Source organism: Astatotilapia calliptera, chromosome 19 (genome assembly GCF_964374335.1).
Source record: "Astatotilapia calliptera chromosome 19, fAstCal68.1, whole genome shotgun sequence".
NCBI lineage: Eukaryota > Metazoa > Chordata > Actinopteri > Cichliformes > Cichlidae > Astatotilapia > Astatotilapia calliptera.
This window is the reverse complement of record NC_137440.1, coordinates 3,952,956-3,980,175: the sequence shown is the minus strand read 5'-3', so window position 1 is coordinate 3,980,175 and position 27,220 is coordinate 3,952,956. Positions and strand designations below refer to the sequence as shown.

The 27,220-nt window shown below is 38.4% G+C and overlaps 2 protein-coding genes across 2 annotated transcripts in view; one reads left to right on the top strand and one right to left on the bottom strand.

Annotated features, from left to right (window-relative positions):
• ehd4 (EH-domain containing 4) overlaps positions 1–12,536 on the bottom strand; it is a 35,178-nt gene extending 22,642 nt beyond the window's left edge. Inside the window, exons 1-3 of the mRNA XM_026192012.2 lie at positions 12,025–12,536; positions 5,928–6,104; positions 2,942–3,039 (exon numbers count right to left, since the gene is read on the bottom strand). Of these exons, the coding sequence (XP_026047797.2) occupies positions 2,942–3,039; positions 5,928–6,104; positions 12,025–12,254 (505 nt within the window). The 5' untranslated portion in view covers positions 12,255–12,536. The remainder of the gene's footprint in view (positions 1–2,941; positions 3,040–5,927; positions 6,105–12,024) is intronic.
• Positions 12,537–14,291: 1,755 nt separating this feature from the next.
• g2e3 (G2/M-phase specific E3 ubiquitin protein ligase) lies at positions 14,292–26,604 on the top strand. The gene is made up of 17 exons (XM_026193446.2): positions 14,292–14,457; positions 15,982–16,056; positions 16,390–16,487; positions 16,915–17,016; positions 17,693–17,817; positions 19,816–19,984; positions 20,800–20,906; positions 21,029–21,145; positions 22,234–22,358; positions 22,542–22,635; positions 22,708–22,878; positions 22,967–23,121; positions 23,218–23,402; positions 23,499–23,671; positions 24,798–24,837; positions 25,083–25,254; positions 25,446–26,604. The coding sequence occupies exons 2-17, from the start codon at positions 15,999–16,001 to the stop codon at positions 25,742–25,744; spliced, it is 2,190 nt and encodes a 729-aa protein (XP_026049231.1). The 5' UTR covers positions 14,292–14,457; positions 15,982–15,998; the 3' UTR covers positions 25,745–26,604.
• The last annotated feature ends 616 nt before the right edge of the window (positions 26,605–27,220 follow it).

Below are 27,220 nucleotides of genomic sequence, written 5' to 3'. Positions count from 1 at the left end.
CCACTGCTATTATATAAAACTTTCAGCAAAGATACCCGTGGGATGTAAAATGTAGAGCTTAGTACAGCACAAGCATCTACTCAGAAAAGAGACACCCTTTCATTTCCTTAAAGCAGAATGATATACTTAATAGCATAAAAGCAATTTTGTACTTTTTACCAATGACAGACTAATTTTAAAGTTTTTCATTATTACAAATCATTGCATGTTGTCATTATTTTGCTCAGAAATTTAGATGATTGTTATAGATATTAGTACTCAGTTCAGATATTTTCTCAATATAATGAAATATTCTATTCTATTCAATTCAGTTTTATTTATATAGCGCCATATCACAACAACAGTTGACTCAAGGCGCTTTATATTGTAAGGTAGACCCTACAATAATACATACAGAGAAAAACTCAACAATCATATGAGACCCTATGAGCAAGCACTTTGGCAACAGTGGGAAGGAAAAACTCCCTTTTATCAGGAAGAAACCGGCGGCAGAACCAGACTCAGGGAGGGGCGGAGCCATCTGCTGCAACAGGTTGAGGAGAGAGAAGGAAGACGGGATCAAGGACATGCATAATGAAATATTATATTCATTATTTATATTAAAGAACCTCCATGTATTCTGTGGAAGGCTGCATCTTTAGTTCTTCGTTTGGACAAATTTCTAGCAAACTTTATACATATCTATACAATAACACCCTCCTGTTTTTGTTATATCATTGTTCCCATAGACTGTACATGTTAGCCATTATTTGGCAGTGTACCAGTGACCAGTGTTGGGTTTGGGTACTTGTTTCTTTTTCCCTGTAGTGAATAATGCAGCACATTTGATTTGCTTTTTATTTTTTAAATGAATGAATACATTATCATATATCGAGCTCCCCAGTGAACATGTTTAGATCAGCTGGTGGAATGTCTTCACATCACGAGGTGTTTGATATTACAAGCCGTTGTATGCCACACTGAATCTTTTTAATCTGTTCATTGAGGGTTGATTGATTCCAGCAAGGAGTGTCATTTTTGATGCCAACTTCACCAACATTTATCTAAAGGCTGGCTGTCAAAGGAGATTTTGTTAGATGTTGTTGGCAAGTGTAGATAGCATCCCTTTAATCCACAGAGCATGAGAAAAGAGATGAAAACAGGTGAAGACAGGATTAGGCATATGGTCTGTGAGAAGACTAAATAAAGCCAGAGTGTTGAAGAACAAAGTATCAGATAGACGATAAGACATGGGGTTAACACAGTTTCTTACAGTTTAAAAAGATGAAGACCAATGTTGGTCCATTTTGAAATATGACTGCTTACGCTGCTGAAACTAAAAATAAGGAAGTTAAATGGAAATTCACATTGTTCCATTTTCTTTCATTTTGATTTTGTGTTGTGAAAGCCGACAGAATTAACCATAACAAAGTGTAATGGGTTAGTGAGGTATGCTGAGCACAAAACCAGAGTCTTCAGTTTCACAAAGGTGGCTCTTTTTATCTGGTTAGACCACTACAGTACCAACTTCAGATAATGTTATGTTCTGGTTTAAAAACAACTGTGGGAGCCACATTTTCCCACATTTTTGACCCAACAGCATGCACTAAAATCAATACAGATTGTTACCTTATGGAATACATTTTTATATTATACATGGTAAGCAGTACGTTAGTAATTCTGGCATATAAAGTCGCCCAGTTACACAAGTGCAAACCTTGCATTCAGTTTACTGTTACCGTCCATAAATACAGAATGTTGTTGTAATTTATCAAGCGTTTAATAAAGGGTGTGTAGTTACTCACAAAAGAATAAATAGCAAAAAAAGAAATGGGAGCCCCGGCTAAAACAACCAAAAGAGGAAGAAGACCATAACCAGCGGCAGGCCCCTGGATTCAGGTTTCTCCCCTAACCTAGTCCTGGGAAACTAAACTAGAAGTAACCAAAACAGAAAACAGTACTACTGGTAACTCCTACTCAGTCAGTACTTAATAAACAGAGCTTTAAGAGATATATAGAAAATGTATGAATATGCTTTATGCTTGGTCCTGCGAAGCACTTTTGACATGGTTATAAAACAAATTGAACTAATTATAACCATTACAACTAATACTAAATTCCCACTGTTAGGGTCATTGGTACGTGGTTCTTGTCACACATTTTCTCCAATAGATAATATGATTTTTGTCATTCAGGACAGAAAACAGACATTTTTAATGAGGAAAAAAAATAGAAATTTCTTAAAATATTTTTTGACAATCACTTGAGCCCTGGCACCAAATATATCGAGTCAGGTCAAGATTTTTCAGATGTGTAACTGCTCCCGTGGGTTCATTTCCTACGAATCAGTGTCTTTGGTTTCAGATCTGCATTTATAAACACACATCAGCAGCACTGATTCACTAGAGGAAACAGACTGTGAGACAAAAAAGGAAGTGAGACAGAAAAGAGAGATACAGTATTTCACAAGAACCTTTTAGGTTAAATGTTAGCGCAGTTACTCTGTCTAGAGGATTGATCAGCAGGTAAGATCCATAAGTTCTAAAGGAATTTTACTCTAAAACACTGGACCTCAACGTTTGATGGAGATTTAGACTTGTTTGTCTTGAGGTTGTGCAAAACTCTGGCCAGTATTTATCAAAATCTTTTTAAGAAAAACTGACTAATCGTTCAGTCTAGAAAAGAAAAGAAAATTCATGTTGCATGAAGCTAATACATTTTTACTCGACTTAGTCAAAACAAAGAAAAAAAACGGGGAAAAAAGACTTTTCCTTTAACAGAAGACTAATTGACAAACTGCCTTAAGATTAAACTGTGGAGGTCAGCTGCTCACTGACTTAATACAATATGAGGAAGTGAAGGAATGTCAAGGGCTATTATGCAACAACACAACAAACTGAGAGTAGGGTGCCTCCTTTAGGCAGCCAACACACACACACAGACACACACACAGATATCCTACCCCTGCTGATTCGTTGTTTCTCTCCAGACAGGATACCAGGAGTATCAATGATGCTGATGCTCTGAAGAACCTGATTGGGCATCTGGGAGCAGATAAACCTGAACAGTGAGAATTGAGTGAGAATTCATGTTTTCAAGGCAGCAACACTTTTATCTCAGGCTAACGAACTGTCAGCTGGTCAGATAGTTCAAGAAAGTAACATTTCCACAGCCCCATCCACCCAACCACGTACTTTACCCTTGAGGTTATCGTACTACAGCAAATCTCTAAGAAGAACTCTAGTAAGATGAACTTTACAAAAAGTAGTTTAAGCTAGTGTGTAAAAACAGTCACATTGTCAGTGTACAAGAAATATTTCCTCAGGGTGAAAATTCAGGGGGGATGTGGGTTATCTGTGACATGCAGCAGGATGCAAAGGTTACGGTGTTGCTGCTGTCACCGTGATTGGGGTTAAAACAAAAGGTGGGGTCAAAGGTCAAAGAATGTTCAAAAAGAGTCAAAAATGATAAAGAAAAAAAACTTCTGTGGATAATGTGGCATATCGGTTTGCTCTTTGATGCAGCTGCATATATTTAAGTCAATAATCTGGACCTCGTCTATAGTTGTGACATTTGGATACACCCACTTTCTAACTACGATTGTTTGCATTAGCTGATAATTTTGGACTGCACACTATCGTGCAAATACAGTTTCTTGGCTCCAAAAGAACCATTACGTTCGCAACTACAACATAATGCTGAGCCTGCAAAATACAGAAACCAGTGGGGGATGCTACGTTGGTTGCATCCGTCTTTTATAGGCTATACATTACCATGTAGATTTGCTTGACTTGCTAGACTTGCTTTACTAGTTTATTATTACACCTTGGTTGTTATCATTGTTCTCTCTTATGTTCCAGGTTCTGGTCACTGTACTTCTAATCTCCCTGTCACCTAAATTTAGTCGAGAGGCTACAGGAGCTATAAATTGCCTTGACTTGTCAGGGATGCAGCAGGCTGGCAGCGGGAAAAAACAAAGCCACCATATTGACACATGGTGACGCACACACACACTTCCCCTTGGAAACAATAACTTATTTTGGAGGGTCTCAACGGGACAAGACGGGATTTCAAGCTTAAGGAATGTTTCAGGTGTATATTTACAAACAGACATTCGGAGGGTGGACTGTGTCCACTTCCTCTCTCCTGCTCTTAGACATATTTCTGGACAGAGGAAATACTTTTGAACAGGAGTGGCTTTAGCTAAATTTAAATGCCTGATACAAACTCTGGAATCTGACAGCTAATAGTGTTTATATGTCAGTGTGGGGGGACAGAGGTCACTTCCCACGTTGTAAATGTTTTGAGGAAAGCAGTGACAGAAGTGGGAGGAAGTGCCAGCATTTCTTTGTGTTCATGGAGTGGTGTTTGCCAAAGTGGGAGCAAGGTCATAAGAGCGTCGAAAAAAAGAAAAGAAAGAAAAAAAAAAAGCCCATATTCAAAATGTGTATTACACGTGAATGAGAGCTATCTGCTGTAAACATATGTACAGACTTACACATTGACGTCATTGGAATAGTATATGTAAAGTAATCCCATGAGTATGATAAATAGCCTATTCAAAAGTTTCTTCTGGATTTAGCTACTTTGGTTCTTGGGTGTGTCTGTCTGTGTGAAAAGTAGTGAAACAAAGTGACAACAATCTACAAAGGCAGAAAATAAGACCAAACCCTCAATTACATGGAATTATTCTCTAAGATCTTGTTGATCTCTTTGAGGACCGGGTCTCTAATGTCACATCAGTCTGCACCCATCTTATTTATCCAACCTCTCTGCATTCTGTCTGCATGAATATAATCTATACAGAAAAAGCAACAAATAAATCACAGCACATCTAAGAAGTCTATAGATCTGTTGTTCCATACTCCTCAGTCTCTCTCCATCAGGAGAAATCACCAGTTTTCTCAGTTGTACTGTATTTCATCGATGACCTCAGCTGCATGATGAAAAAAGGAATTAAGTCTAATGACCAGCAATTAAAATGATTAATGGTTCTGGAGATCAGCAGGCAAACATCCTGAGAGCTCTTCAGTATATGGACTGATCCACTGGTCGATTTGTGTGTTGCTATTATAGATCAGTCAGTCTGAGTTACATTTTATTTGATTGGCTTTGCTTGATTCTTTGTTTTGGTCTCCATCAGACCAAGAAGAGGAGTGGTCCAAAATCCCTCCTGAAATATGAACAAACCTGGTGACCAACTAAACTAAAGGGCTTACCGCACCGCTCGCCAACAAGGGTTTCTCCATCATATTCTCTTTAATAAATAAATCATAATTTTCTCATGATTAAATTTTGCTTTTAATTATTGTAACAAATTTCACTCAAACAGAGAACCAAAACAGAATTTCAAAATTGAAAAGAAACAAAAAAATGGCCTTGGCTAACGATCCAACTAGCTAGTCTTTACCAGCAAGGGTGCATCGACGTTTTATTTTGTTTTCTTAAAAACTTACATTTTTATCATTTTATAGTAAGGTAGGATGTCGAAAGTCTGTTTTTTGTACACTGTGTTTTGGTTTTATGGGGTAATATTGCGCAGTCTGTGGTCTGACACCAAAAATGGAGATTTTTAATCCTCTGAGGTCTACTCTATCATGACCCCAAACCTAAATCTAACCCTAGGCAATCAGAATATATAGTTGGTGTTTTGCTTAAACAGTTTGAAAACAACAAAACACACATAAAAAACTATTCACATCTTGACATAATAGTTCTGTTCTGGCCTAGTCTTAGGGTAGGGTTAAGGTTTGGGTTGCCGCCCTTAATGACTTGGATCTCTGAGGGGTAAATAAAAATTATATCTGAGGGAACCCGATTTTCTCATAAAATACTGTACATCAAATATTAAAACCCTCTTTGAATTCCAGGTTTATAAACATATCTAGATGGACACTGAGGGTTGTTTAAGCTGTGTTTTTCCTTCTTTAATGTGCGCATGCCTTTACCTGTTGAGGAAGGAGTTTCCAAACGCGTTGAGTTTCCTGAAGGGTTTCTTGGGGTCGACGACTAGAGCATTGCCTGGGACAACCCCCTCATTTTCACCATGCATCACTGCTATAAAGCCATCAGTGGTTGGCTCAGGACCGATCCGCATCCCAGGGAAATCTTGTTCCAGTAGATACCTGAGCCAAAGACAGAATATATGTAGTTCAACTTTAACGACTTTCAGGATCTTACTATACTTACAACAATAAGAGTGTTCGAAAAAAACTTTGTTTTAGTGTAGTCCAGAAATTTGCAATCAAGTTCTACATCTGTTAGAATGTCTCGGTCAAATCATTGTTGAAAATCCAGGTCCAAAAACAGGTCCAATAAGATGGAAAAATAAATGAAATACACAAGTCACACAAATGGTTTACTTTTCTTGGACGTGCTCTGTTTGACACCTTCATTCAGTAGAGTCTGGGTACCCCCACCGTTTTAGGCTTCATAAAAAAGGGTGAATAGAAAGCAGTGTTACAATAAGAATATTCTACTAGGGTCAGCAGTGCCTTGCCAAAACCATGCCTAATGTCCAAACTGAAATACTTTCTGAAGTTTTATTGAGTACACTGAGGTGTTTCTGTTAAGTTTTCAAACATTAAAATAAAGGTATTTATCTATAAACATCAAGGCTCTAAAAGTTTTTGGAGGCTTAAAAAACAAGGAAGAATTAAAAAGTTGAAAACTTCGACCCAGAAAAAAGGTTGTTCCATCGTTAATTAACAATTGGATAGTACATTAGGATACAAGGGACCTGGACTTTTATGGATGTTATGTCACAACAGTTACATTAACACAGCACATTATCCTGCTCTTAATGAGTAATAATGTAAAAAGTGCTTAATTTGCTTTTAAATACAACAGGTAACTATACTGAAAATAAAAAACAGGATTGAGCAAGATTAGGGTGGTGCAGGCCGAAACTAAAGCATGGGCAAGAGAATGGAATGCACATGTTAGATCCTGCATATGTTGGCTAACATAAACTTTATGTGGTTGAACACACAACTCATGTGGTTCACACAATAATATCACCTTCCAAAAGATTGCATAACACAAGACTTTTTTAAATAAAACAAAGGTTAAAAATGAGTCTACAATTAGCTCAGACAGCTGACAGCTCAAATAAGGGTGTTTTAAGTAATGGTTTATTACCACAACCTTAAATAAAAACATTAATAATTAATGAGACTTCTTTTAGCAGTCTTGTAGGAATGGAGACCCCATTCCTACAAGACTTTAGACCAAAAGACACAATGATGTTTTAGAGAAAGACTTTTTTGCCATGAACTCAATGATTGCTAGAAAGAAGAGTCTAAGTAAATATCAGCAGCTACTGACGTCGCTGTATATAATGATACATCTGTGTTTACCCTATGACAAAAAATTGTTTTAATGGTTAACATTTTATTTGTGAAAGTTAAAGTTAAAGTACGGTTGGCCCAACAGAGCTCTGACTGTGTGTCATTCGGGCTACAGTCCTGAGAAGAAAGCTGGATTGTTACTGTTTTCCTTGAACGATGACAAATATATTGTTAATCTATTTTTTCAAAAACTGTAAAGCTTGGAAATCTTACTATTTTTTCAGGCCTAACAAAGATCTTCTTAATGAGTGCAAAGCCATTTCCTCTCCAGCTTATGGATTATCTGCTTTAAGCTGCACATTTGTGAGTTATAGCAGGGAGTCAAGCATGTCTTACTTGTTGCCTTCCTTTTTAAGAAACCACAGAATCCAGGGTCATATATAGTGATGACGTAACACAATAATCAAATAATTTACCTCTGTGGGAGTAAAGTTTAGGTAGCTGCTCTGCATTGCGTTTGCACATGGTAGAAAATAATAGTGATACTTCTAAACCTCATCAGCCACTTGAATCTAATGAGACTGTCATTTTCAACATCTGCATGTTAAAATCACCTACAATAATTACTTTGTAAGCACAAAATCATATGAAAAGTCTATGAAATCAGATAGAAACTAAGTGCTAAAACAAACAACGTAACAACTAAAACTGTTTTTTGACTTTTCCAAGGCTAATAGTCAGGCTTTCAAACTGTTAGGTCTTGGGTTAATTAATAAGCCAGAGTTTACTGGCTAACAGGGAGAAACCCAATGTTTGATACATTTAATTATGAACTATTGAAAATCAGCTTCACATCGGTCAGACATCAATACCACTATGTAAATTTGTCCCAAAACTGTTCACCCATTATCACTGACTGGGTGTTTAAGAAGAAAAATATTCAGTTTATGATCAGGTTTGTTACAGACAAGAAATAGATAATCACACATTTATGATTCTGAAACAGCACATTTTAACCTTTTTAGTCTTTAAAAAAAAGAGACTAAAAGGGCTAAGTTGATCGTTAAAGCTATTCTTAATTACTTAAACAGCAGTTTGACTTTTAATTTGATGCCAAGGGAAATCCCAGATCTATTGTCACAAAAGCAGGCCATTGGCCAGTTTCTGAGGTTCAGTCACACAGGGCTCTGATCTCTGTAATGGAACAGCTGTGTTTGCACAGACTTTGAAAATAAATCTTTTTCCTTTCCTTTCATCTCAACACTGACCTTGTCTACTTTTCCACTTGCTTTTCCTTATAAAAGAAAAGTGAGAAAGGAAGGAAGAGAGGGAAGATGGCTCTTTCTCGTCATCTCCTGTCTTTGTGGACAGTGCACACTTCAAAGAGTGTGCAAGACCCAAGGATGGAAAACTACCGTGCATGCCCCTATACTGAAATGTCAGAAACGACAGCCCCTTTAATGTTACATGTCACGTGGCCTTACAGTTTAGTCATAATCTTCCCTCATGTTTTCATTCAGCTGCTGATCCACAAGAATTTCCACCTCTAGCTGCAGTTTGAAAAATTGTGGAAGATCCACTCTGATTGTAGTTGTTTATGTGCATTTTTATCTTTGTGCAACTTATGAAAAATGTGAGAAATATCTTTTCTTCTCCTTTCTTGACAACCGCTCATACAGTGTTCTTCAAACTTGGCAGGTAAAATGCCGAGGACCAACGTTAGCACACCGCTGACATATTTTGGCTAAAAGTAATTGTTGCCTGCTGCTTCACTAATTTGTAAGGACAGGTGGACAAATATATTACAGCAGTGGTTGAACATTCATGGATATTAATGCATTCCCAACTCTTCACACAAAGACACCTGGAGATGTTTATAATCTTATTTTGTTAGGCTTTAGTTTCCTATGAAATAATTACTTCTGTCATTCATGCAGAGATTTTGGAGCTTCCACCCATAATCTTCCCATTTCTCCAAGCATTTCCTTATAGCTGTGTAACAGTTACACTGTTTGGTCATTTGTGTTCAGTTAGGAAATTGTGAGTTTTAGTGGGATTATACATTATAGAAAATATGCTAATAGTTATCATCAATTAACATAGATGCAGGTTTGGTCAGATTACTACTACTGTCCAAACAGAATGCACTAAGACCTGTTCGTGTCTATCGAGCCGCCCACTGGGCCACAGCTTACGCCAGGGTTTCAGTTCACCCTTGTGAGACAAGAAGAAGAAGAAAATATGTTGACTCGGCAATTTACTGGCAACATGTTCCCATGATTCAGAGCATTCCGGCGCAAGGTGGAGCTTCGGTTGTGCCCTCACCACCCCCTACCCCACAGACACACACACACACACATTACTAACTGCCATAGTTTCTCTGCAGCTTGTGTAAGACTTGAAGGGATTGCAGGTCAAATCTGCTGGTCTGCCTTGTTGCCAAAACAACTGTTTTCACTCATCATTCACTCCTTACTTATTCAGAGTTATGAATGTGCCTTATTTGTTTACATTACATCAATGACGTTCTGAAAAAGGCTCAGACAAATTCACACATGAGACCTTCAGTGACAAAATCTGCAGGTGCATGTTGGACTTTCAATTCTTCTGCAGGAAGCCCGGCTGCAAATTCATGGAAACTAATCTAACAGCTTATCCGAGAGGTGGTTAGACTGTTACAACCTTAGTGATTAACTCATTAAGATTAAATATGTCAAAACCCTAAAGAGAAGAAGTAATGCAAAATTCCTTTGGAAAATTGGCCAATCTATTTGGTAATTGCAACATTCATTTCTATTATGGGAAAATGAGACTCTGCTACTTTTGGAAACTGTTTCTGATTCTCAGCAAAGCTTGGGTCATACAGAGAGAACAGGTTCCTGAGCTTTTTTAAGGAATATTGTCCCCACACAGCTCAATACTAAACTACTCTTATTAATGGCATGGTAAGATTAAAAGCAAGCTCACACATAAGGCCCTCTATGGCTAGTTTAAGCTAGTGCTATCAGGGGTGCAGCAGGTAAGACACACAGAAGGAAGTTTGGTTTAATTCCAAAAGCCATTAAAACTTTGTATGAAGTGAAAACTCCACTGATAATGTTGACCTGCATCTTTAACTGAAAATAAATATTAATTGCGCTCACTGTAGTCTTCTTTTAGTAAAGACATTTTTTAAATGTTTTTTAAACCTGTAACTATAGACCTGCTAGTTGGATTGGATTTTATGTGACCAGAATTTACTCTGAGACTGCATTCACTTGTTTGACATGTTACAATTTGCTATGATACATGTTCATGCCTTTTTCATGAACATGGAAGGGCTTTAAATTGACATAATTTCACATGAAGTCCTTCCAGTGTAATAAAAATCACTCCATCAGCACGTGGTCTCCAAGCTGCCTTTTTATTCACACCTAATCATCTGGAAGTTTAACCAGAAAACTGAAAATGTATTATTAAGGTTTATGCAACAGGACAATTCTACTGTCAGTTTGCCCATAAAGAAAAGAACTACAGACTTTTAATCTGGCCCTTACATATTATTTCTTTTGCAGCTAAATTATTTATTGAGTCCAATATTGAAGGATGAACCTAAACTGACAGGGATCCTGAACTGTTCCAGTTAACTTTTACCTTATTCCATGATTGCAGGTTATAGAATTCACACATAGTGTCAAAACATAAACATGATGGCAGTGTAATTACCTGTATTTACCTACTCAGCTGCATGAACCTTTAAATCAAATTTCAGATCGTTTCAGGGTTTAAAAAAAAAATCAAAATCTAATTTTGAAATTGAATTCTAAGGGTGACTTAGTTTCTCCCCTTCCCTAAAATCTTTTAGAGGCACACTTTTTTTTCTCTTGCTGTTTGTTTCATTTTACCAGTGAGAGGTAAGGGATAATCCAAAAATGCCATCATCTCCTAGCAGCAGTGCAGTGCAGTTCATGGCACCACTGACAGAAATATTGACTTTTCACTTTGAACACAGTGACATAGCACATGAAAAGGTGACTTGTCATGTTTCCTGCAGGTTTTGCCCATGACACATGCTTATATGTGGTTTTTGGTTTGTTTGGTGATTATTTTTGTACCCTGATGACCTTTAAAAGCAGACTGTATTTTTGGTTCTGTTCCTGATATGATGTCACCCCACTTACATAGCAATTATGTTTACTTTGGCCTATCGCACTTAACTGAGGTGGTCATGTCATTTTTTTTCTCTGTTTCTGAAATAGTGGAACAGAATAATTTAAACTTCGATTCATTATCTAATAGATTCAAAGGGTTGGCTGTGTTTTCCTTGTGTGTTTGTCCACTCTGACTCTGATGAAGGCACGGTAGTGTTGAAATCTCACTCTGTTTGCATAAGTCACGGCTGTGAATTTAACTTGTGTGCTTCCTGTCATTCATAATGCCACAGCTCACTCCCAATGCCCATGAGCCTTAAGATGTGTTGTTTTCAATAGCATGCCACATATTTTTCACAGTATAGAAAGAAAGGATAGTAAAAGTCACTTCGGCACAAATTTGGGATCCCCACGGAGTTTGTCTTTCAATTATATTTCGAGTTGAGATGAAATCAAACGCGTCTTCAACTGTGATATTTTAACGAGATATGACACGAGGTCCCAACAAATAACATTCAAGTGATGCAACAAAAATAGAGGTGGGCTTTTCCCCCTACATCTAGTACAATTTCCGGCCCTTCCAGCCTCTTCACAGACAAGAACACTAGTCAGTTGTAGGTCAGTACCTGATGAAGGTGGTTTTCCCAGTGGAGTACTGGCCGACCAGCAGTACCATGGGTTTACTCTGGAAGTCAGCAGGCTCTAGGGCCGGGGAGTGGAAGTCATGGAAGAGATAGGTCTCTTCCAGCGGCAGCAGCTTCTTGGTGTAAAGAGTCTGCAGTCCCTCCGTAACGGTCTGGTACATCTCTCCTTCTTTGTTGCTGCCACCCTGCTCCTGTTTGACCCAGCTGAACATGCTTCCCGCTGTGTTCTGTATCCAACTTCCTTGTTTCGATGTTTCCAAATATTGCGGCTGTTTTTGCCTCCTTCTCTGTGAGCTCCGTCCTTAGCCTGAGCGGAGGGAAGTGTGTGTCTGGCTCCAGGGAGTCTCGGCTACTCTCAGTACTGTGCCTCCTCTGTGTGCTGCTCTGGGCGTGTGTTTGTGATGTGGAGGGTGCTGATGTGCTTACCTGGGGGCACCGCCCTTCGCCCCGTGACGACACAGACTCTCTCTCACACACACACACAACGCACATACGGGGACGTTTCAAGAATGTTCTGACAGGGTACCACGGGAGGCTCAGCAACAGCACGGGAGTGCTTTCGCCACATCTAGCGGCAAAACTGAATATTTGCTCACAAACAAATCCGGTGCAGACATTAAACACATGGATAGTTTTTTAGGCCCTCATACAGATGTATGACATGAAAGTAAGTAAAAACTAACTGTAGCCTAATTAAGCCACGGATGGAATAGTACGGAAGGTTTAACTTGAACTAAAAGTGCTCATTATGCAGACTTATATAAATGAGAGTAGCGATTAGATCATAATACTGATTCATTAATGTTTCTATTCCTTTAGTAAAGCAACAGGAGATGGTTCTAATGAATTTAAGCTTAATCTGTAATAATGCAGTAACATATATTAGTAGAAGTATAATGATAAGTAGCAAAAGCCAACATACGGTTACTTCAATCAAACTATTGTGAAGTAAAAAAACTCAAAGGACAGTAATCAAGTAAATATACTAAGTTACTTTCCACCACTAAACTGTCCTTTAGTGGTGGAAAGTAACTTAGGACAGCGAAGAAAGTGAGACAAGTGCAACAATATATGTTAAATAGTGCCATGAAAAAATATTTGCCTGCTTCTTGATTTGTTAGTTTTTTAAAAATATTTGTCGCATTTAAATGTTTCAGATCATAAATTACTTCTACTATTACTACTATTAATAATAATGGTAATAAACAAAGATAAACTGTGTAAATACAGTTTTTGAATGATAATGTGAAAATAGAGCTGTTGTTATAGGGAGATGTTGTCCTGTAGCACCCACTATTATTGAAAAACCACCGCAGCATATGTGTTCTATAAGGATTAAATTGCTGGAAGTTAAAATAGCCAAGGGCCAAAACAGAAATTGTCATTTTAGAGATATTTATTTTTTGGATGCTCCTGGTATTGTATAGTTTAAAAGGGTGTACACCTTTCCTTTCAGTGGATCATGCAGTAGCAAAGTTAGACCAAGCACAGTAGCAAATCTAAAAAGAAAAAAATATCACGGTGTTGCAGCCAGTGAAAGTCCAGACATCAACCAGACTGAAATACTGTAGTGAGTTATTAAGAGAGCTATTCATAAAGGAATATCTGTAAACATCAATGAATTGAAGCAACATTTTTTTAAAGAAAAGTTGACTAAAATTCCCCCACAAGTGATGTGGGAGAAAATTGGACAAAAAATCTTCAACCTTCAAGTGACTTATTACTGGCAGAGGTGGTTCCTTAAGTTACTGAATCTTATTAACTTACTTGCTTTTTCACAAACTGTTTCTGCATATTTGCTTAGTGTTTATTAATAAATAATAACACTGTGTATTATGTCATGTTTTGTAGTTCATCTGAGGCTGCATTTACCTAATTTTAAGGCCTGCTAAGAACCATATTATTATTATTATTATTGTTGTTGTTGTTGTTATTCAAAAGTCCAAATAATGAGATCCTGTGTCAAAGTCATAACCTTTAACTCATGTTAATTTTGAAATACCAAGTGTGTATCATGATTACCAAAGTTTCATTTTAATAAAATTCTGAAAACTTTACCTACCTTAAAAATGTAGTTTGTGTATATATTATGGAGACACTGTTTTTAATCAGGATTTATTTCCTCCACATATCTTAGTTTTTCACCATCTGTTGAGATATTTAATATTATTGAGAGCATTATCAACACCAACCATCAGGGGGCGCGCATGTAGGCAAATGAGAACCTAGTGCGAAAAATCCTCTAAAGCAAACGAAGAAGAGGCGGAAGCGGAAATAAGGTTCTTTTGTTTTGAAAGAGGGAAATTTAAAAACTCGACGGTGTTAGTCGGAAATAAACAAAAGCATTGGGAGTAAGCCTTCAAAAAACGACAGGAAAATGGACGCAAACTAACACTCTTCGCCCCTGAATGTAAAGTAGGTCACCGGAGAAACATTTTGTAGTGTTTAGGTTGCGTTTGAAACCGAGCCTTTCTTTGATGTCAGCGTCTCAGCTGAACGTGTTCAAACTCCTATTTTCCTTCTTGCACTTAATGTATTTTTCCGACTAAATGTTTACAGATAGGAGTATAATGGAGTAGCTATAACGCAATGTTAGGCATCATGTTAGGAACATTTGGTCGACTGTAGGTCTAACAGAGAGAGCTGTCGATCTTAGCACAACGGAAGCTTTTAGAGCTGCCACAGAAAATAATTTGAATGCTTTTATAGTTAAATACTAATATTAGTTGTAGTTAAGGAAATATCAAAAGAAGAATCTTTCCAGGCATAAAGATTACTTTTTTATTGTTGTTGTTTTTTATTTTTATTTAGCTGATATTATTATGTGTTTTTGTTTTTTTTTCGGTGTGTGTGTGTGTGTAACAAAACAAAACGAGACATCACTGTAAGACTTTCAGGCTCGATTAACCTTATGAGAGGCCGTCAGTGACTTCCGGTATACAACTTTGTTTCTAATAAAGTGAGACCTCTTTGTAAAATGTAAATAAAATCAAAAGAAAATATTATTTTTGCTAAAAAATATACGCTTGTTCAATTCAATTAGTATTTTAACCATATGTATTTAAAAAAAAAAAAAAGAAGCTTCAAACAGGCTGAATAAAAAATGAAAAATGCAGATTAATCTGAAAGGCTGCCTAAATAATTTAAGAGCATTGTTTCTGCCTAAATAATTGCCTGGAGTTGACACCAGGATGGTTGCTGAAGTGAAATGGATAAAACAGTCCTTTTGCCTGACTAATAAAAACGTGACATATTTTTTGGAAATGTAGGAGCAACTGTAGGCATGTCCTCCCAGGTAACAAAGAAAGAGCACAAAAGCACCTGAAAGGAGGCTTGTTTGTTTTTTAAGCTATTACATCCGTAAAGGCACCATGAATGCTAAAGGATACATTACGTTAAAATAAATAGTGTTGTCTCTTCAATCCTCAGACATTCTAAATGTATTTTATTGTTAAAGTTTACGCTGAGGGGGAGTTTTCTTTTAACTTTCTACTCTTATTTGTTTAATTAAAAAAATATATTTTGTGATGAGTCAAATTGTTCTTGTTATATAATGTAATTTTTGTAATATCATAATGACTTTGCTTGAAATATCTGCATATGTGCAAGTGGTGCAGGCCTTACTCTTAGAGCTTAAACAAATTTGAGCTCTAAATTTTATGTTGAACTTTAGCTTCACTTTCAGTTTAATGACCGTACAGTGACAGGTATTTGGGGCTAGAATATGTCTCTAGATTCATTCCAAATCATTTTTATGAAAAAACTAGTAAAAATGGGAAAGCTTAGGAGTTTATCGTCAACCTGGAATTCTTTTCAGGGAAGTCAAATATGGTCAGGTTGGAAGCATTTGTTCAATAACCCACTGCGTTGTGTAGTGAGCATGTTGTGATGACAGTGTTTGTAAAAGCTCAGTAAATGTGGTCTTTCATTTTCCTGCAGGGTTGATTCACACAAACATGAAGAAAAAGGCAAGGAGGTCGCAGGAGACACACACAAACAGTGTCCAGGAGGAGTGTGAGTGACTTTCACACACAGTTGGAAGTCAATATCTCCTGCTGCTGTTTTTTTTGTTGACAAATGTGTATTTAAACCACCTTTTGACTGCTAATTCCAGCCATTGTGTGTTGTGTGTTAGGCTTGACTTTTCAGCTCTGTTGTGTTGTTGCTGTGGTTTTAGATATAGTGCTCTTACTGTTAAAAAAAGAAAATCAGCAACTAAAGCTATATCTTCACATTTCTCCTTACATACGTTAAAACCTTAATGAGTGTTTATGATGATGTCTTTTGGGGCCTTGAGAAAGCTTTTTTAGTTGAATGAAGGTTTGCATATTTTGTGTGTATCTGCAGGCTGTGCTTTGTGTAGGTGCAGTGATGATGACCCAGCCATGTTTGGGGAGAAAGTCACACTCAAAGAACATAAACTCTCTGTCCACTACTTCTGCTTGGTAAGACAACGCCTGCAAGTATTTCTGTTTTCACAGGAATATGTATTTTTCAGCCTTCAAGCATATTTTATTGAGACTTGCTTTACAAGTGCCTGACCAACAGTTATAGCATTAAAAATATTCTTTCTGAAAGACTTGTACAAACCAAGTCACAATCAATCGAATATAAAAATAAATAAATAAAACAAGCAAACAAAGAAGGAAATGATTTATTCTATGACCTCATTATGATTTAAGTGAATTTATTTGGTGGTAAATATTAGAGGAGGGAGCACAGTCACCACAGAACAAGAGGGCTCATGGTTTGTATTTTTCTGTCCCACAAATAAAGTGACAATGATGTATTTTCTTAGATTAAAAATGCTTTAAAAGGGTCTGTTTGTTAAGAGTGTGTCTTAATAATATTGTAAGCATGTGTTTGTCTCAGCTAACATCTTGTGGAGTTTATCAGCGAGGAGAGGAAGACGAAGGCATCTTCGGTTTCCTGGTGGAGGACATCAAACAGGAGGCCCGCCGGTCAGCTCGACTGGTGAGCAGTTCAATATTATTACCTTGCATATATTAAGAGCTCTACAGTATCTCACAAAAGTGAGTACACCCCTCACACTGCATACAATGGGTCTGCATGGCACAAGAAAGCCCACAAACAGTTTGCTAAAGACAAGCAGACTAAAGACATGGACTACTGGAATTACGTCCTGTGGTGTGATGAGACCAAGATGAACTTATTTGGTTCAGATGATATTAAGCATGTGTGGTGGCAACCGGGTGAGGAGCACAAAGACAGATGTGTCTTGCCTACAGTCAAGCATGGTGGTGGGAATGTCACGGTTTGGGGCTGCCGGCACAGGGGAAAAAAATGGTGGCCACAAAAAATATTGACACGTTGGACACAATTTGGACATTTTCATTTAAGGGCGTACTCGTCTTTGTTGCCAGCAGTTTAGACATCAAATTTATACTGTTATATTATATCAAAGTGTCATATCTTCAGTGTTGTCCCTTGAAAAATTATAATAAAATATTTCTTAAAAAGTGAGGGGTGTGCTCACTTTTGTGAGATACTGTAGAGCAAATACAACAAATAAGATCCCAACACCCTTCTACATTTGGTCAACAGCAAATCCTCTAGGTGTGATTTGTGATTGAAGTGTGCGGGCCTGTTTGTATTTACTGTTTCCTTGTGTGCTGTATATGTGTCTCAGACATGTTTTGGCTGTAAGAAGAAGGGAGCATGTGTCGGCTGTAATGTCAGGAGCTGTAGGAAGATGGTTCACTTCCCCTGTGGGAGGAAGCAAATGTTTGTCTCCCAGTTCACTGGACTCTTCCCGTGAGTGCTGACAACACATTAAATTCTTTAATTGTATTTGTAGGTTGGTTAAAGGCATAAAGCACTGTTTGCTAACATGAAATACTCCTGCTGTGGCCAAACGGTAGTCATAAAAGATATACACAAGCTGATTTTTCAGTGTTTGCCACACACAGGCTTTACATGCATGGGTGTTAGTTTCTTTCTATGTCGCCCTAGTATGACAAACGTACTAGGGCAACATACTAAGATTTGTCATGGATGCAACCCACATTCTCATCTCTACTGCTTAATCCACAAATGCATTTTGCTTACAAATGTGGCAACATTTAAGAGAAAATAAACAGACTTTCCAGTGGTATAAAATTTATTGCCAACAAACATTGTTACAGCAAAGAAACAACTGACCAAAAGCAAGTTACTTTGTGTGCTAAGGTACATATAGGGTTCTGGGCAGTAACTTAGCTTTTTGTAGGACTGCTCTCTTCTGGACAGAATCATCTGATGTTGTGCTGGGAATCTGCAGGAGCCACTCTTCCAGTTTTGGGGTTATAGCTGCTAATGGTGGTGGTCAGAGGGCCCGGTGGCGCCAGTGTCCGGCAGCCTCGCCTCTGTCAGTGCGCCCCAGGGTGGCTGTGGCTACAATGTAGCTTGCCATCACCAGTGTGTGAATGTGTGTGTGAATGGGTGGATGACTGGAAATGTAAAGCGCTTTGGGGTCCATAGGGACTAGTAAAGCGCTATATAAATACAGGTCATTTAGGCCATTTAATGCTCCTGATTACTGATCTCAGCTCATCTTCGGGGGTCATCTTCTTAGATTGTGGGTCTGACACTCACTAATCTCTGCCCTTCCTCTTTCCATTGCTCACAGAGCCTCAATGATGGAGCACCTGTCTTACCTTCTGAAGGTATTTGACTTGTTGACATTCAGGCATCTTTATCATTTTTCCTTCACCCTGTGGGACACCTAGGTACTTTGGTTGTCCAGTATATCTTTTAGTCTGACTTCTGGTGGCTCCATCCCTTTAGTTCGAATCACCTCGCCTCTATGAAACCATTTGACCACACTGGGAATGTCTTCTGGTGTTATTTCCAGTGCCTACTCATCTTGTCATGATGTGGAGAGGCTGGATGAATGAGTATTTGCTGTTAGCAGCCCATTTATTTTTGTTGCAAGGTGGTCATGGAGTGCATTTAGCTTCTTCAGCCAGTAGGCATGGCTCGTGTCAGGTCTTCATGGTGTACAGCTCTTCATTCCAGAGACTCATTGTTGGATGTCTGTCTTTGACTGGCTGTTGACTGGCTCTTGTTCTAGAAAGCTATGGTCTGCTCTGAGTTCCACCAGGCACTTGGCTCTTTCTCCAAAATGTTCTTCCAGTATTGCTTAGTTTCAGCTCTCGGTGGGTCTCCTCCTGTGCTATTATTTCTTTGAAGCTGATAGTACATCGTGGATCTTTCTTTGGAGAACACACCATTTATTTTCTTGGCCTATTACTTTGTTGCCTCATCAGTTCTATGGTTAGACCTACTCCAGCTACACCATCTCAGTCTGCATCTAGAAGTGGTAATCCTTACTCTGTTGCTGCAGCAGATCCACAGATGTGATTTAAGAGTGGAGTCTGTCAGAGAGGCAGGTGAAACTGTTATTCATTTATCACCAAGTACTTTGGGAGTGATGTATCTGTAAAGAAAAAATTAAGAAGTAGATGTACCTCTTCTTTGTGAACCCATAAAAAACTGTTTCTGCCACAAAAAGAATCTAATTCTACTGAAAACTGAATTACAAAAATGTCCAAACTATCATAGAATTTAAAACTTAAATTCTTAAAACTTAAATAAACTGCTGTAAAATGCTGTCAAAGTTCAGCTTCAATAGTGTTGGTTCCTTTTAAAAAGTATATGCACCAAATTGCAGAGAAATTGCAAAACTCTTCCAAGCTGCAGCTGCATAAAACTGCTAAACTATAATACTGTAAATATAAAAGATAGTAACTGCCCCTCTGTCTGTGTGTCCAGATCTTACTGTCCAGATCATAGTCCCTCCCAGTCTCTGTGTACTGGGTTAGACATCAGTCTGCCTCGATCCTGCTCCATCTGTCTGGACTCTATTGATCCCGTTTTGTCTTACTCCATCCTCAAGTGTCCATCCTGCCATACCAGCTGGTTCCACAGAGACTGTGTGCAGGTACCATGAGTGTGCAGAGAGCCCTGATTTTATATGTTGGGTTGGCTATTTAGTACTATTTAGAAAGGTTTACAGGAAATGCAGCTCGACTTTGCTTTCATGGGAGCTGAATGTTTTGAAATATTCCCTGAATATGTGGTCCTGCATTTTTTTTTAATGGTTTATATGGCTGTCCTGCATACTGGACTCTGCTGAATTGATTATCTGCAGTTCTACCACCAAACTGTGTCCATTCAGTTTGAGAAGATTAAATTCATTTTTTACACTCCATATTACAGTGGTCCCTTGTTTATTGTGGGAGTTACATTCCAAAAATGTGAAATCCACGAAGTAGCAAACTTAATTTTTTACAATTATTATAGATGTTTTAAGGCTGTAAAATCCCTCACTACACGCTTTATACATTTTTCTCAGACAGGCATGAACATTTTCATACTTGTATCTTTTGTTTAAACACTCTCAAAGTTCAAACCTTCGTAGAAAAATAAGTCCAGTATTATAGAATGAAACCAAAGGCACCCGCGGCTGCCTTGGACAGTGTAAAATGTTTCGTCGACGTGTAAATTTGACAAGCTGAATGCATTCTGTACTGTACAGGAGACACTGCACAAGATTGATTGACAATGTTCTACAGCCAATCAGGATGCAGAACACAATGCGCTGTATGGAAAATTGCTCAAAAAAAATCTGCGAAACAGCAAGCCCCCGAAAGGTGAACCGCGTTATAGCAAGGGACCACTGTATATAAAAAGTACAATGCATGTGTAACTTTTTGTATTTCTGTGTATTTTTATTGGCGTGTGTCTGTGTGTTAGCGTCAGGCCCACAGTGCAGGCCTGTTCTTCTTTAGATGTACCCTGTGTAACAACAAGGAAAACTTCCAGGAGGAAATGCTCAGAATGGGAATATACATCCCAGAGAGGTAACCTTAAATTATATCTGCAGCGTTTCAGCACTTGTTTGTCCAGGAAAAACTGTTATTTGCTTTGGTTTGTTTTTGTTTTTTGCCCCCCCACCTGAACCCTTTGTCTGGGCTTCCTGCAGAGATGCCTCGTGGGAGTTGGAGGCAAATGCATATGCAGAACTGTTGGAGGTTTACAAACGCTGTGACGCTCTCACCTGCCTCTGCAACAATGGTTGTACGCACTCTGCCAAGAGCGGGTATGGCATTTATATTTTTCTTTCATTAGTTTACAGATTTGTATCTTTCGTATCTAAGGATGCTTGTAAAAACAACATTTTCTGTATATTAGTAATGTATGCACATTACTAATATGTATTCCAAATATATATGCATATATATGTGTGTGTGTGTGTGTGTGTGTGTGTGTGTGTGTGTGTGTGTGTCTGTGTGTGTGTGTGTGTGTCTGTGTGTGTGTGTGTGCGTGCGTGTTTATACATATATGTCAAATATACAGCGGTCAGCAGTTTGAATAATGTGCAAAAGGAATAGCAATATGAATGGACTGTATGTAATGGACTGTATATAATGGACTGTATAGTGTTGAAGTTCCGGTAGATGAGGGTGAGGTGTCTATGAATGTCACTGTTCAGCAAGCGTTATTACATTAATAAAGTTTGGCCTATTTGAATTAAAGAAATACAGACTCTTAAGTTAGCAGAGTTTCTTAAGGTTAATATCAGTACATAAGTGGAGAAACTATTTAAATCCATCAGATTTCAATAGTTTTTCCATTCAATTAATGTTCAGACTTATTGGAGACAGTTTCAGATTTGCTCCTTTAAGTGGTGTTTAACAGTCTGAGATTAAGAAACAAGAAAAGAATAAAAACTAAGTACAAAAAAGTATTTGTTTTAAGGTCATACGTTATTTCTTATAGAACATTAAAAATGTTGTAAAATTGTTTAGAGCCAACAGGAAAAATAGTCAAGAAGTAAAGTTGCGTCTAAGGATCTATATTTATAACTGCTGTTTATCAAATAAAGACATTAGTTACTGTTAAAAAAAAACCTTAAAATCCTTTAAACAACAGAACCACATTAGCACAGGGGCAGCTGTTTGTGTGCTAATGCTGTGCTTTACATTATGTTAGGCATCAAGACTGGCAAAGTGTAGCAATAAAATGAGTGGAATAAAAAAATTCAGTGCTGTTGTCTCAGCGGAGCAGATCTTAGTTTCCTCAGCTGTGTGAAGCATAATCATTAGTGATATTTCTCTGGCTTTCGTCATCTAGAGATTAGGAAATATTATGGGAATCACTTTATAATTCTGTTTTTGTGTTTCTCAGATGGTTTGAGGTGATCCGCTGCCGACTGTGTGGCTCTAGAGGGACTCACAGGAAATGTTCGGGACTAAAGTTGGACACTAAAGACTGGGCCTGCACTGACTGCACACAAGCGACAGATGGGAAAGGTATGGGTGGTTAATGATGGCTGGTTCCATGTTTGTAAAACACTGGCTAATCCTACCTTTTCCATTTTTTTTCATATTTGACAACGTCTGAGACAACATGTCACTCAGCTCTGCCTCCTCTTTGCTTTATAAATTGATGGAGAGATGACTAAACACTCTGAACCGTGTTACCTTGTTCTCCAGCCTCCCTTGTTAGGTCTCCTCAGGGAGGTCCGAGGAGAAGTCTGCTGTCCAAACGCCACAGGCCTTCAGTTCACTCCTCCATCAGCTGTAAAAGGTACAAGTTAACCTGCCAGTACCTCATCGAGGATGCAGGATTTGTTCTTAATTGTCACTCTCTGTCTCTTAGACCATCTTTACCCGAAAGATCTGGATCGCCTGAAGAGCTCCTGCAGTCTTTGGTCCCTCAGCTTCATCCCCCAAGTGTCCAGGTGGAGGTGATCGGGGACCAGGCTCTGTCAGCTGGTCTCGACTTAGTCAGGAGGGCTGATTTTGACCCCACACAAACCCTGTCTGTCAGGTCAGTGGCGAAAAGCTTTCCTGAGTTGTGCTTGTTGTTTAGACTTTTTGCTATTTGTCTTCTTTACTGTGGGATGTTATTTGTCCAGGTTCAAAGACATAGATCAGACTCCCCTTCCCAACAACCTCTGGGACAGTGACACAGCCAAGGAGTACTTCCTGAAGCTGCTGATGCAGCAGATACAGGAGTGTGTAGTGTTCGAGGGCCCAGATGGATCCAAAAACTTGGCGCTGGACTCAGAGGGTACTTCCAAAGCTTATTTTTGTGTTATAAAGCCATTATGCAGTTGTATGTAAATGAAAAATTTGAACAAAGACACTGACTGTGTATGTTATTCAGCTCTGCGTGAGGACCTTTATTTTGATGTCGGCTGCCTGCTGGCCCTCTCTCTGGTCCATGGTGGTCCACCTGTTGGCTTCTTCTCGCGTGCTCTCTATCAGTGTCTATTCAACTACCCAGCCAACCGTCCCCTCAATGTCACACATATGACCCCTGACACACACTTCACCCACCAGGTCACCAAGGTAAGAACAAGACAAACTTTCATGGAAGGCACAGTGGCTAAAAACGTATAAAATAAAATTATAGGTAGTTTTAAAATAGAGATCGAATCATTTCAGATCACAGAGGCAGAGTCTTTAGAAGAGCTAAAAGAAGTCATGGCAGTCAGCTGGGAGTACCTGGAACTAGCTGGCTGTAATCGACCAATCAGCAGCCTGAAGGAGAGAGAGGCTCTGGTGGAGGATTTGGTGAGCTTCACCATAATCACCAGGATGCAGCTGCCACTGCAGAGGTAAGATAAATAAACATGGAAGTACAGTAGATGGCTGTTTTCCTGCATGCACTGCAGTCCTGATCTTTTCTGAATGTCACCTAATAGAGGTGCCCATAAATGTGTATGAAATCAGTCTTAAATAGTTATAGCAGCACCCTAGTGCATGGCCCGTGTGATGTTTAATCGCTCCCGTGTAAGAAAAGTGAAGGTAATTCTCCAGCAAAGTCAGCGTAAGCATGCCAGGACCCCGTGTGCTTTATCCTAGAGGAGAAAGGGCTGCTGTGGCTTGAACTGGTGCTTATGTTATTTAGACCGTTGTTCTGAATATAAGACGCAGAGTATAAAATGACCCCGGTTTTCTTTATGGACAGCTAAAACTCCATCACTGAATATAAATAAAGAAAACAAAGAAAACAACAAAAGCTTGTCAAAATATAATTCTCCTTTTCTAATTTACAAAAATATTACCACTATGGTCATCAGAGGTGTACTGCTTTAAGTCATTAAATGTAATTAAACCTATTCTTTGAATGTGACCTCAATCAGACCTACTCTCATTAAGGAGAATCCTAATCCATCCATCTCTACAGTAACACACAAATATTATTTTCCATTTATATATTAAACTTTGTTACATAAAACTCTGGGCAGATGGTGGTGCAATAGTTCGCACTTTTACTCACAGGCAAGAAGGTCCTGAGTGTTATTGATCTTAGTCATTTGTTATTTTATGAATAAATACTAAATGAGTTGGGGAAGCAATGCTTAAGTGGAAACTGATGTTGCCGTACACACAAAGATTACTAGTCTCATCCTCACAGTGGAAAATCCAGTTATTAATTTAACACAGTTATGAGATCAGTACTTGGTATCAGCAGATGCATAAAACCAAGACATCGTAGCATATTAGAACGGGAAAAGCCTGGATTGGTGCATCCTAGTTACTAATTGTAGTCCTAATAGTAAAAGAAACCAAATTAAACAACACTTCCTTATAACAGCACCTGCTGATCTTCTTTAGGTGTCTTATTTTGTATTTTTTAAGATATGCTTTTTCCATTGTAATGATTGTGGTGATAACTCTCCTGTTTTCCTTGATCTTTCTTGTATTTTCAGTGTTTACTTTGCTTATTTTCATCCTCAGGTTTCGGGAAGGTCTACAGACTTTGGGTGTCTTTGATCAGGTGACTGAAGTTTGAAAAGAAATTTACCCTTTTCTAAATCAGTTCAAAAATGTCTCAGAGCTGTTTGTAACCCTGTTAACACAAATGGGAATATTTGATGGGAAAACAAAGACTAAGTGACTTAAACTGGACTGATTAATATAAAAAGCAGCAATTAATGTTATTAAACATCAAGATAAAGTATTCAGAAGTTGAAATGAAGAAAAGTGAAGCTAAAAACTCTAATTACATTGTACTATGATCAGGTTCAGCTCTTCCCATCTGTCTTCTGTGGAGTTTTCTGCGAAGCTGGTGATCATCTCACAGCTCAGAAGATTGGTCAGCTCTTCACCATCAACTTCTCTGAGCAGGAGGAAAAATTGAAACGAGAGACGCCCGTTGTCACCTTCTGGAGGCACTTCCTGCTTGAGTGTGAAGGTGAAATGTTAATCCTATTTTTTATTATTATAAATAAAAAATATTGCATTAGGATGGATAAAAGTGGTAGTGGGTCCTTTTCTAACTCTCTGTTTTATGTGTTGATACGTTTTCCCAAAGTGTCCCACAGAAATGATGATGATAATATTTATGCTCTAAAATGTTTATACTCCCTTTCTGTTTTTCCTCAGTTGGAAGGAGCTCCATCTCCCTTCAGGACCTCCTTCGCTTTGCCACAGGAAGTGCCAAGCAACAAGCTGTCAGTGCCGTCTCTTCTCCCTCCATCTCCTTCCTCCATCCTCTCACACCCTCCCCATTAGGATTCAAAGAAGGGAGAGGTGTGGACTGGAGGGATGAGGGACTCTTCCCTCAGAGTGAGCCTGAGTCCAAACACCTCCTCCTACCCGTCACTTCCTCCTACCAGGCTTTTAAAAGCTCCATGGAGCAGGCCATCAGCCACCATGTGCACCTTCTCCCCTCAGATGGTTAAAGAAGTAGGTGGGGTTGGCTCTGGTCTGGTTTGGGATCTGTGTTTGAAGATAAACTCTGATTGTTTTTTTGTTTTTTTCCAAGGGGTTTCTTTGTGATTGACAGAGAGAAATTTGGGCAATGTACGCATTTAAAACATAATGAACAAGGTTTTTTGATGTTTTGTTAAAGAAATCACTATTTGCTTCAGCAAGAAAAACTTTCAGTATCGTAGCTGGTTGAGTGGTATTGTTTACAGATACCATGACACGGTATTAATGTGTAGACCTTAGTGTTTTCTATATCATTTATACTGAGTTAGCTGGTGTTGTATACCTAGAGGACCGACAGTGTTACGTAATACTCTTCTTTTTTCTGACATATGTATAATATTCTTTAGTAGAATGCTAGCGCAGCATGCCTTCACAAGCTCGGAAGAGTGCAAACTCACAAGCACTAGGCGATTCCTGTCAATAGGCTTCTTGGAGTTGGCTGATAAGAAGAAAGAATGTTCTGTATGTTCTTTTGAAGATGTAAATCTAGATGCAAATATCCATCCTTTTATCTATTTACTTAACTGCTTAAACAAGCACGGAATATGAATTGAACCACAAACCCTTTCCTTCTTGTGGCGCTCTGCTCCAAGCTCAAAGGTTCCTGCTGAGGATCCAAGCTGTTAAACGCCTCACAAATAGTTTGATCTTGACGGCAGCATCCGTGGATCAGTCCTGACTTGAAGCTGTCAGCGACGGGTGTTTGGGTACATTGAAATTTTGTCCTTTCGAAAAAGCTAGACTTCAATATTAAAACACTTCTTGAAGGCTGTAGTTACCTGAAGTGAAGCTACTATCGTATCTCTGTTATTACAACCTTGCAAACACATTCTGAGTCATGAGAGTGGTGCATTATTGTTGTTGTTTGTTTGTTTTTATCTATGTTTCTTTTACAATAACACATTTGACCAAATAGGCTTCAGTTCATTTTTAATGCTTGTCTCTCCATAGAGCTTGTCTCTCTTTTGATTGTATCCCAGTATATCTTAAATACATTTATGCTTATGGTGATTGAGGATTTTGTACATATTGTTTGTAGTTGCCTAATGATTAATCCTGCCTCATGTGTTGTTTTTCTGGGTTTGGAAGTGTGGGGAGATTTTTTTTGGGGGGGAGGGGGGCATTTTAGAGACAGAAAACATTGATGGCCAAAACGTAGCCCCTCATCCTGGAATTGTCCTTGGAATCCATTTAGCATTAAAAGGTCTTCAACCGTCGTCACTTTCTGTTATGTAATCTCAACATCTTTTGTGATACGGTGCTGATTTTGTAACCTTGACTTTTAGTTCAGTCATACTTTACTGTACATATTTTTCAAAAACCTCTTTTAACGAGCTGTCCTTGCTTTCCTTGTACTTTGTTCATATTTGCAGATATAAAGATAAAAAAAAAAACTCTGTAATCATTATATTTTATCCAAATGTAAACAAACAAGGGGTCTATGT

Coding starts and splice junctions, on each gene's coding strand:
- g2e3 (XM_026193446.2), top strand. CDS start 15,999: ATGAAGAAAAAGGCAAGGAGGTCGCAGGAGACACACACAAACAGTGTC. Junction 21,146..22,233: donor ACGCACTCTGCCAAGAGCGG/GTATGGCATTTA, acceptor TGTGTTTCTCAG/ATGGTTTGAGGTGATCCGCT. Junction 22,879..22,966: donor ACACAAACCCTGTCTGTCAG/GTCAGTGGCGAA, acceptor TTATTTGTCCAG/GTTCAAAGACATAGATCAGA.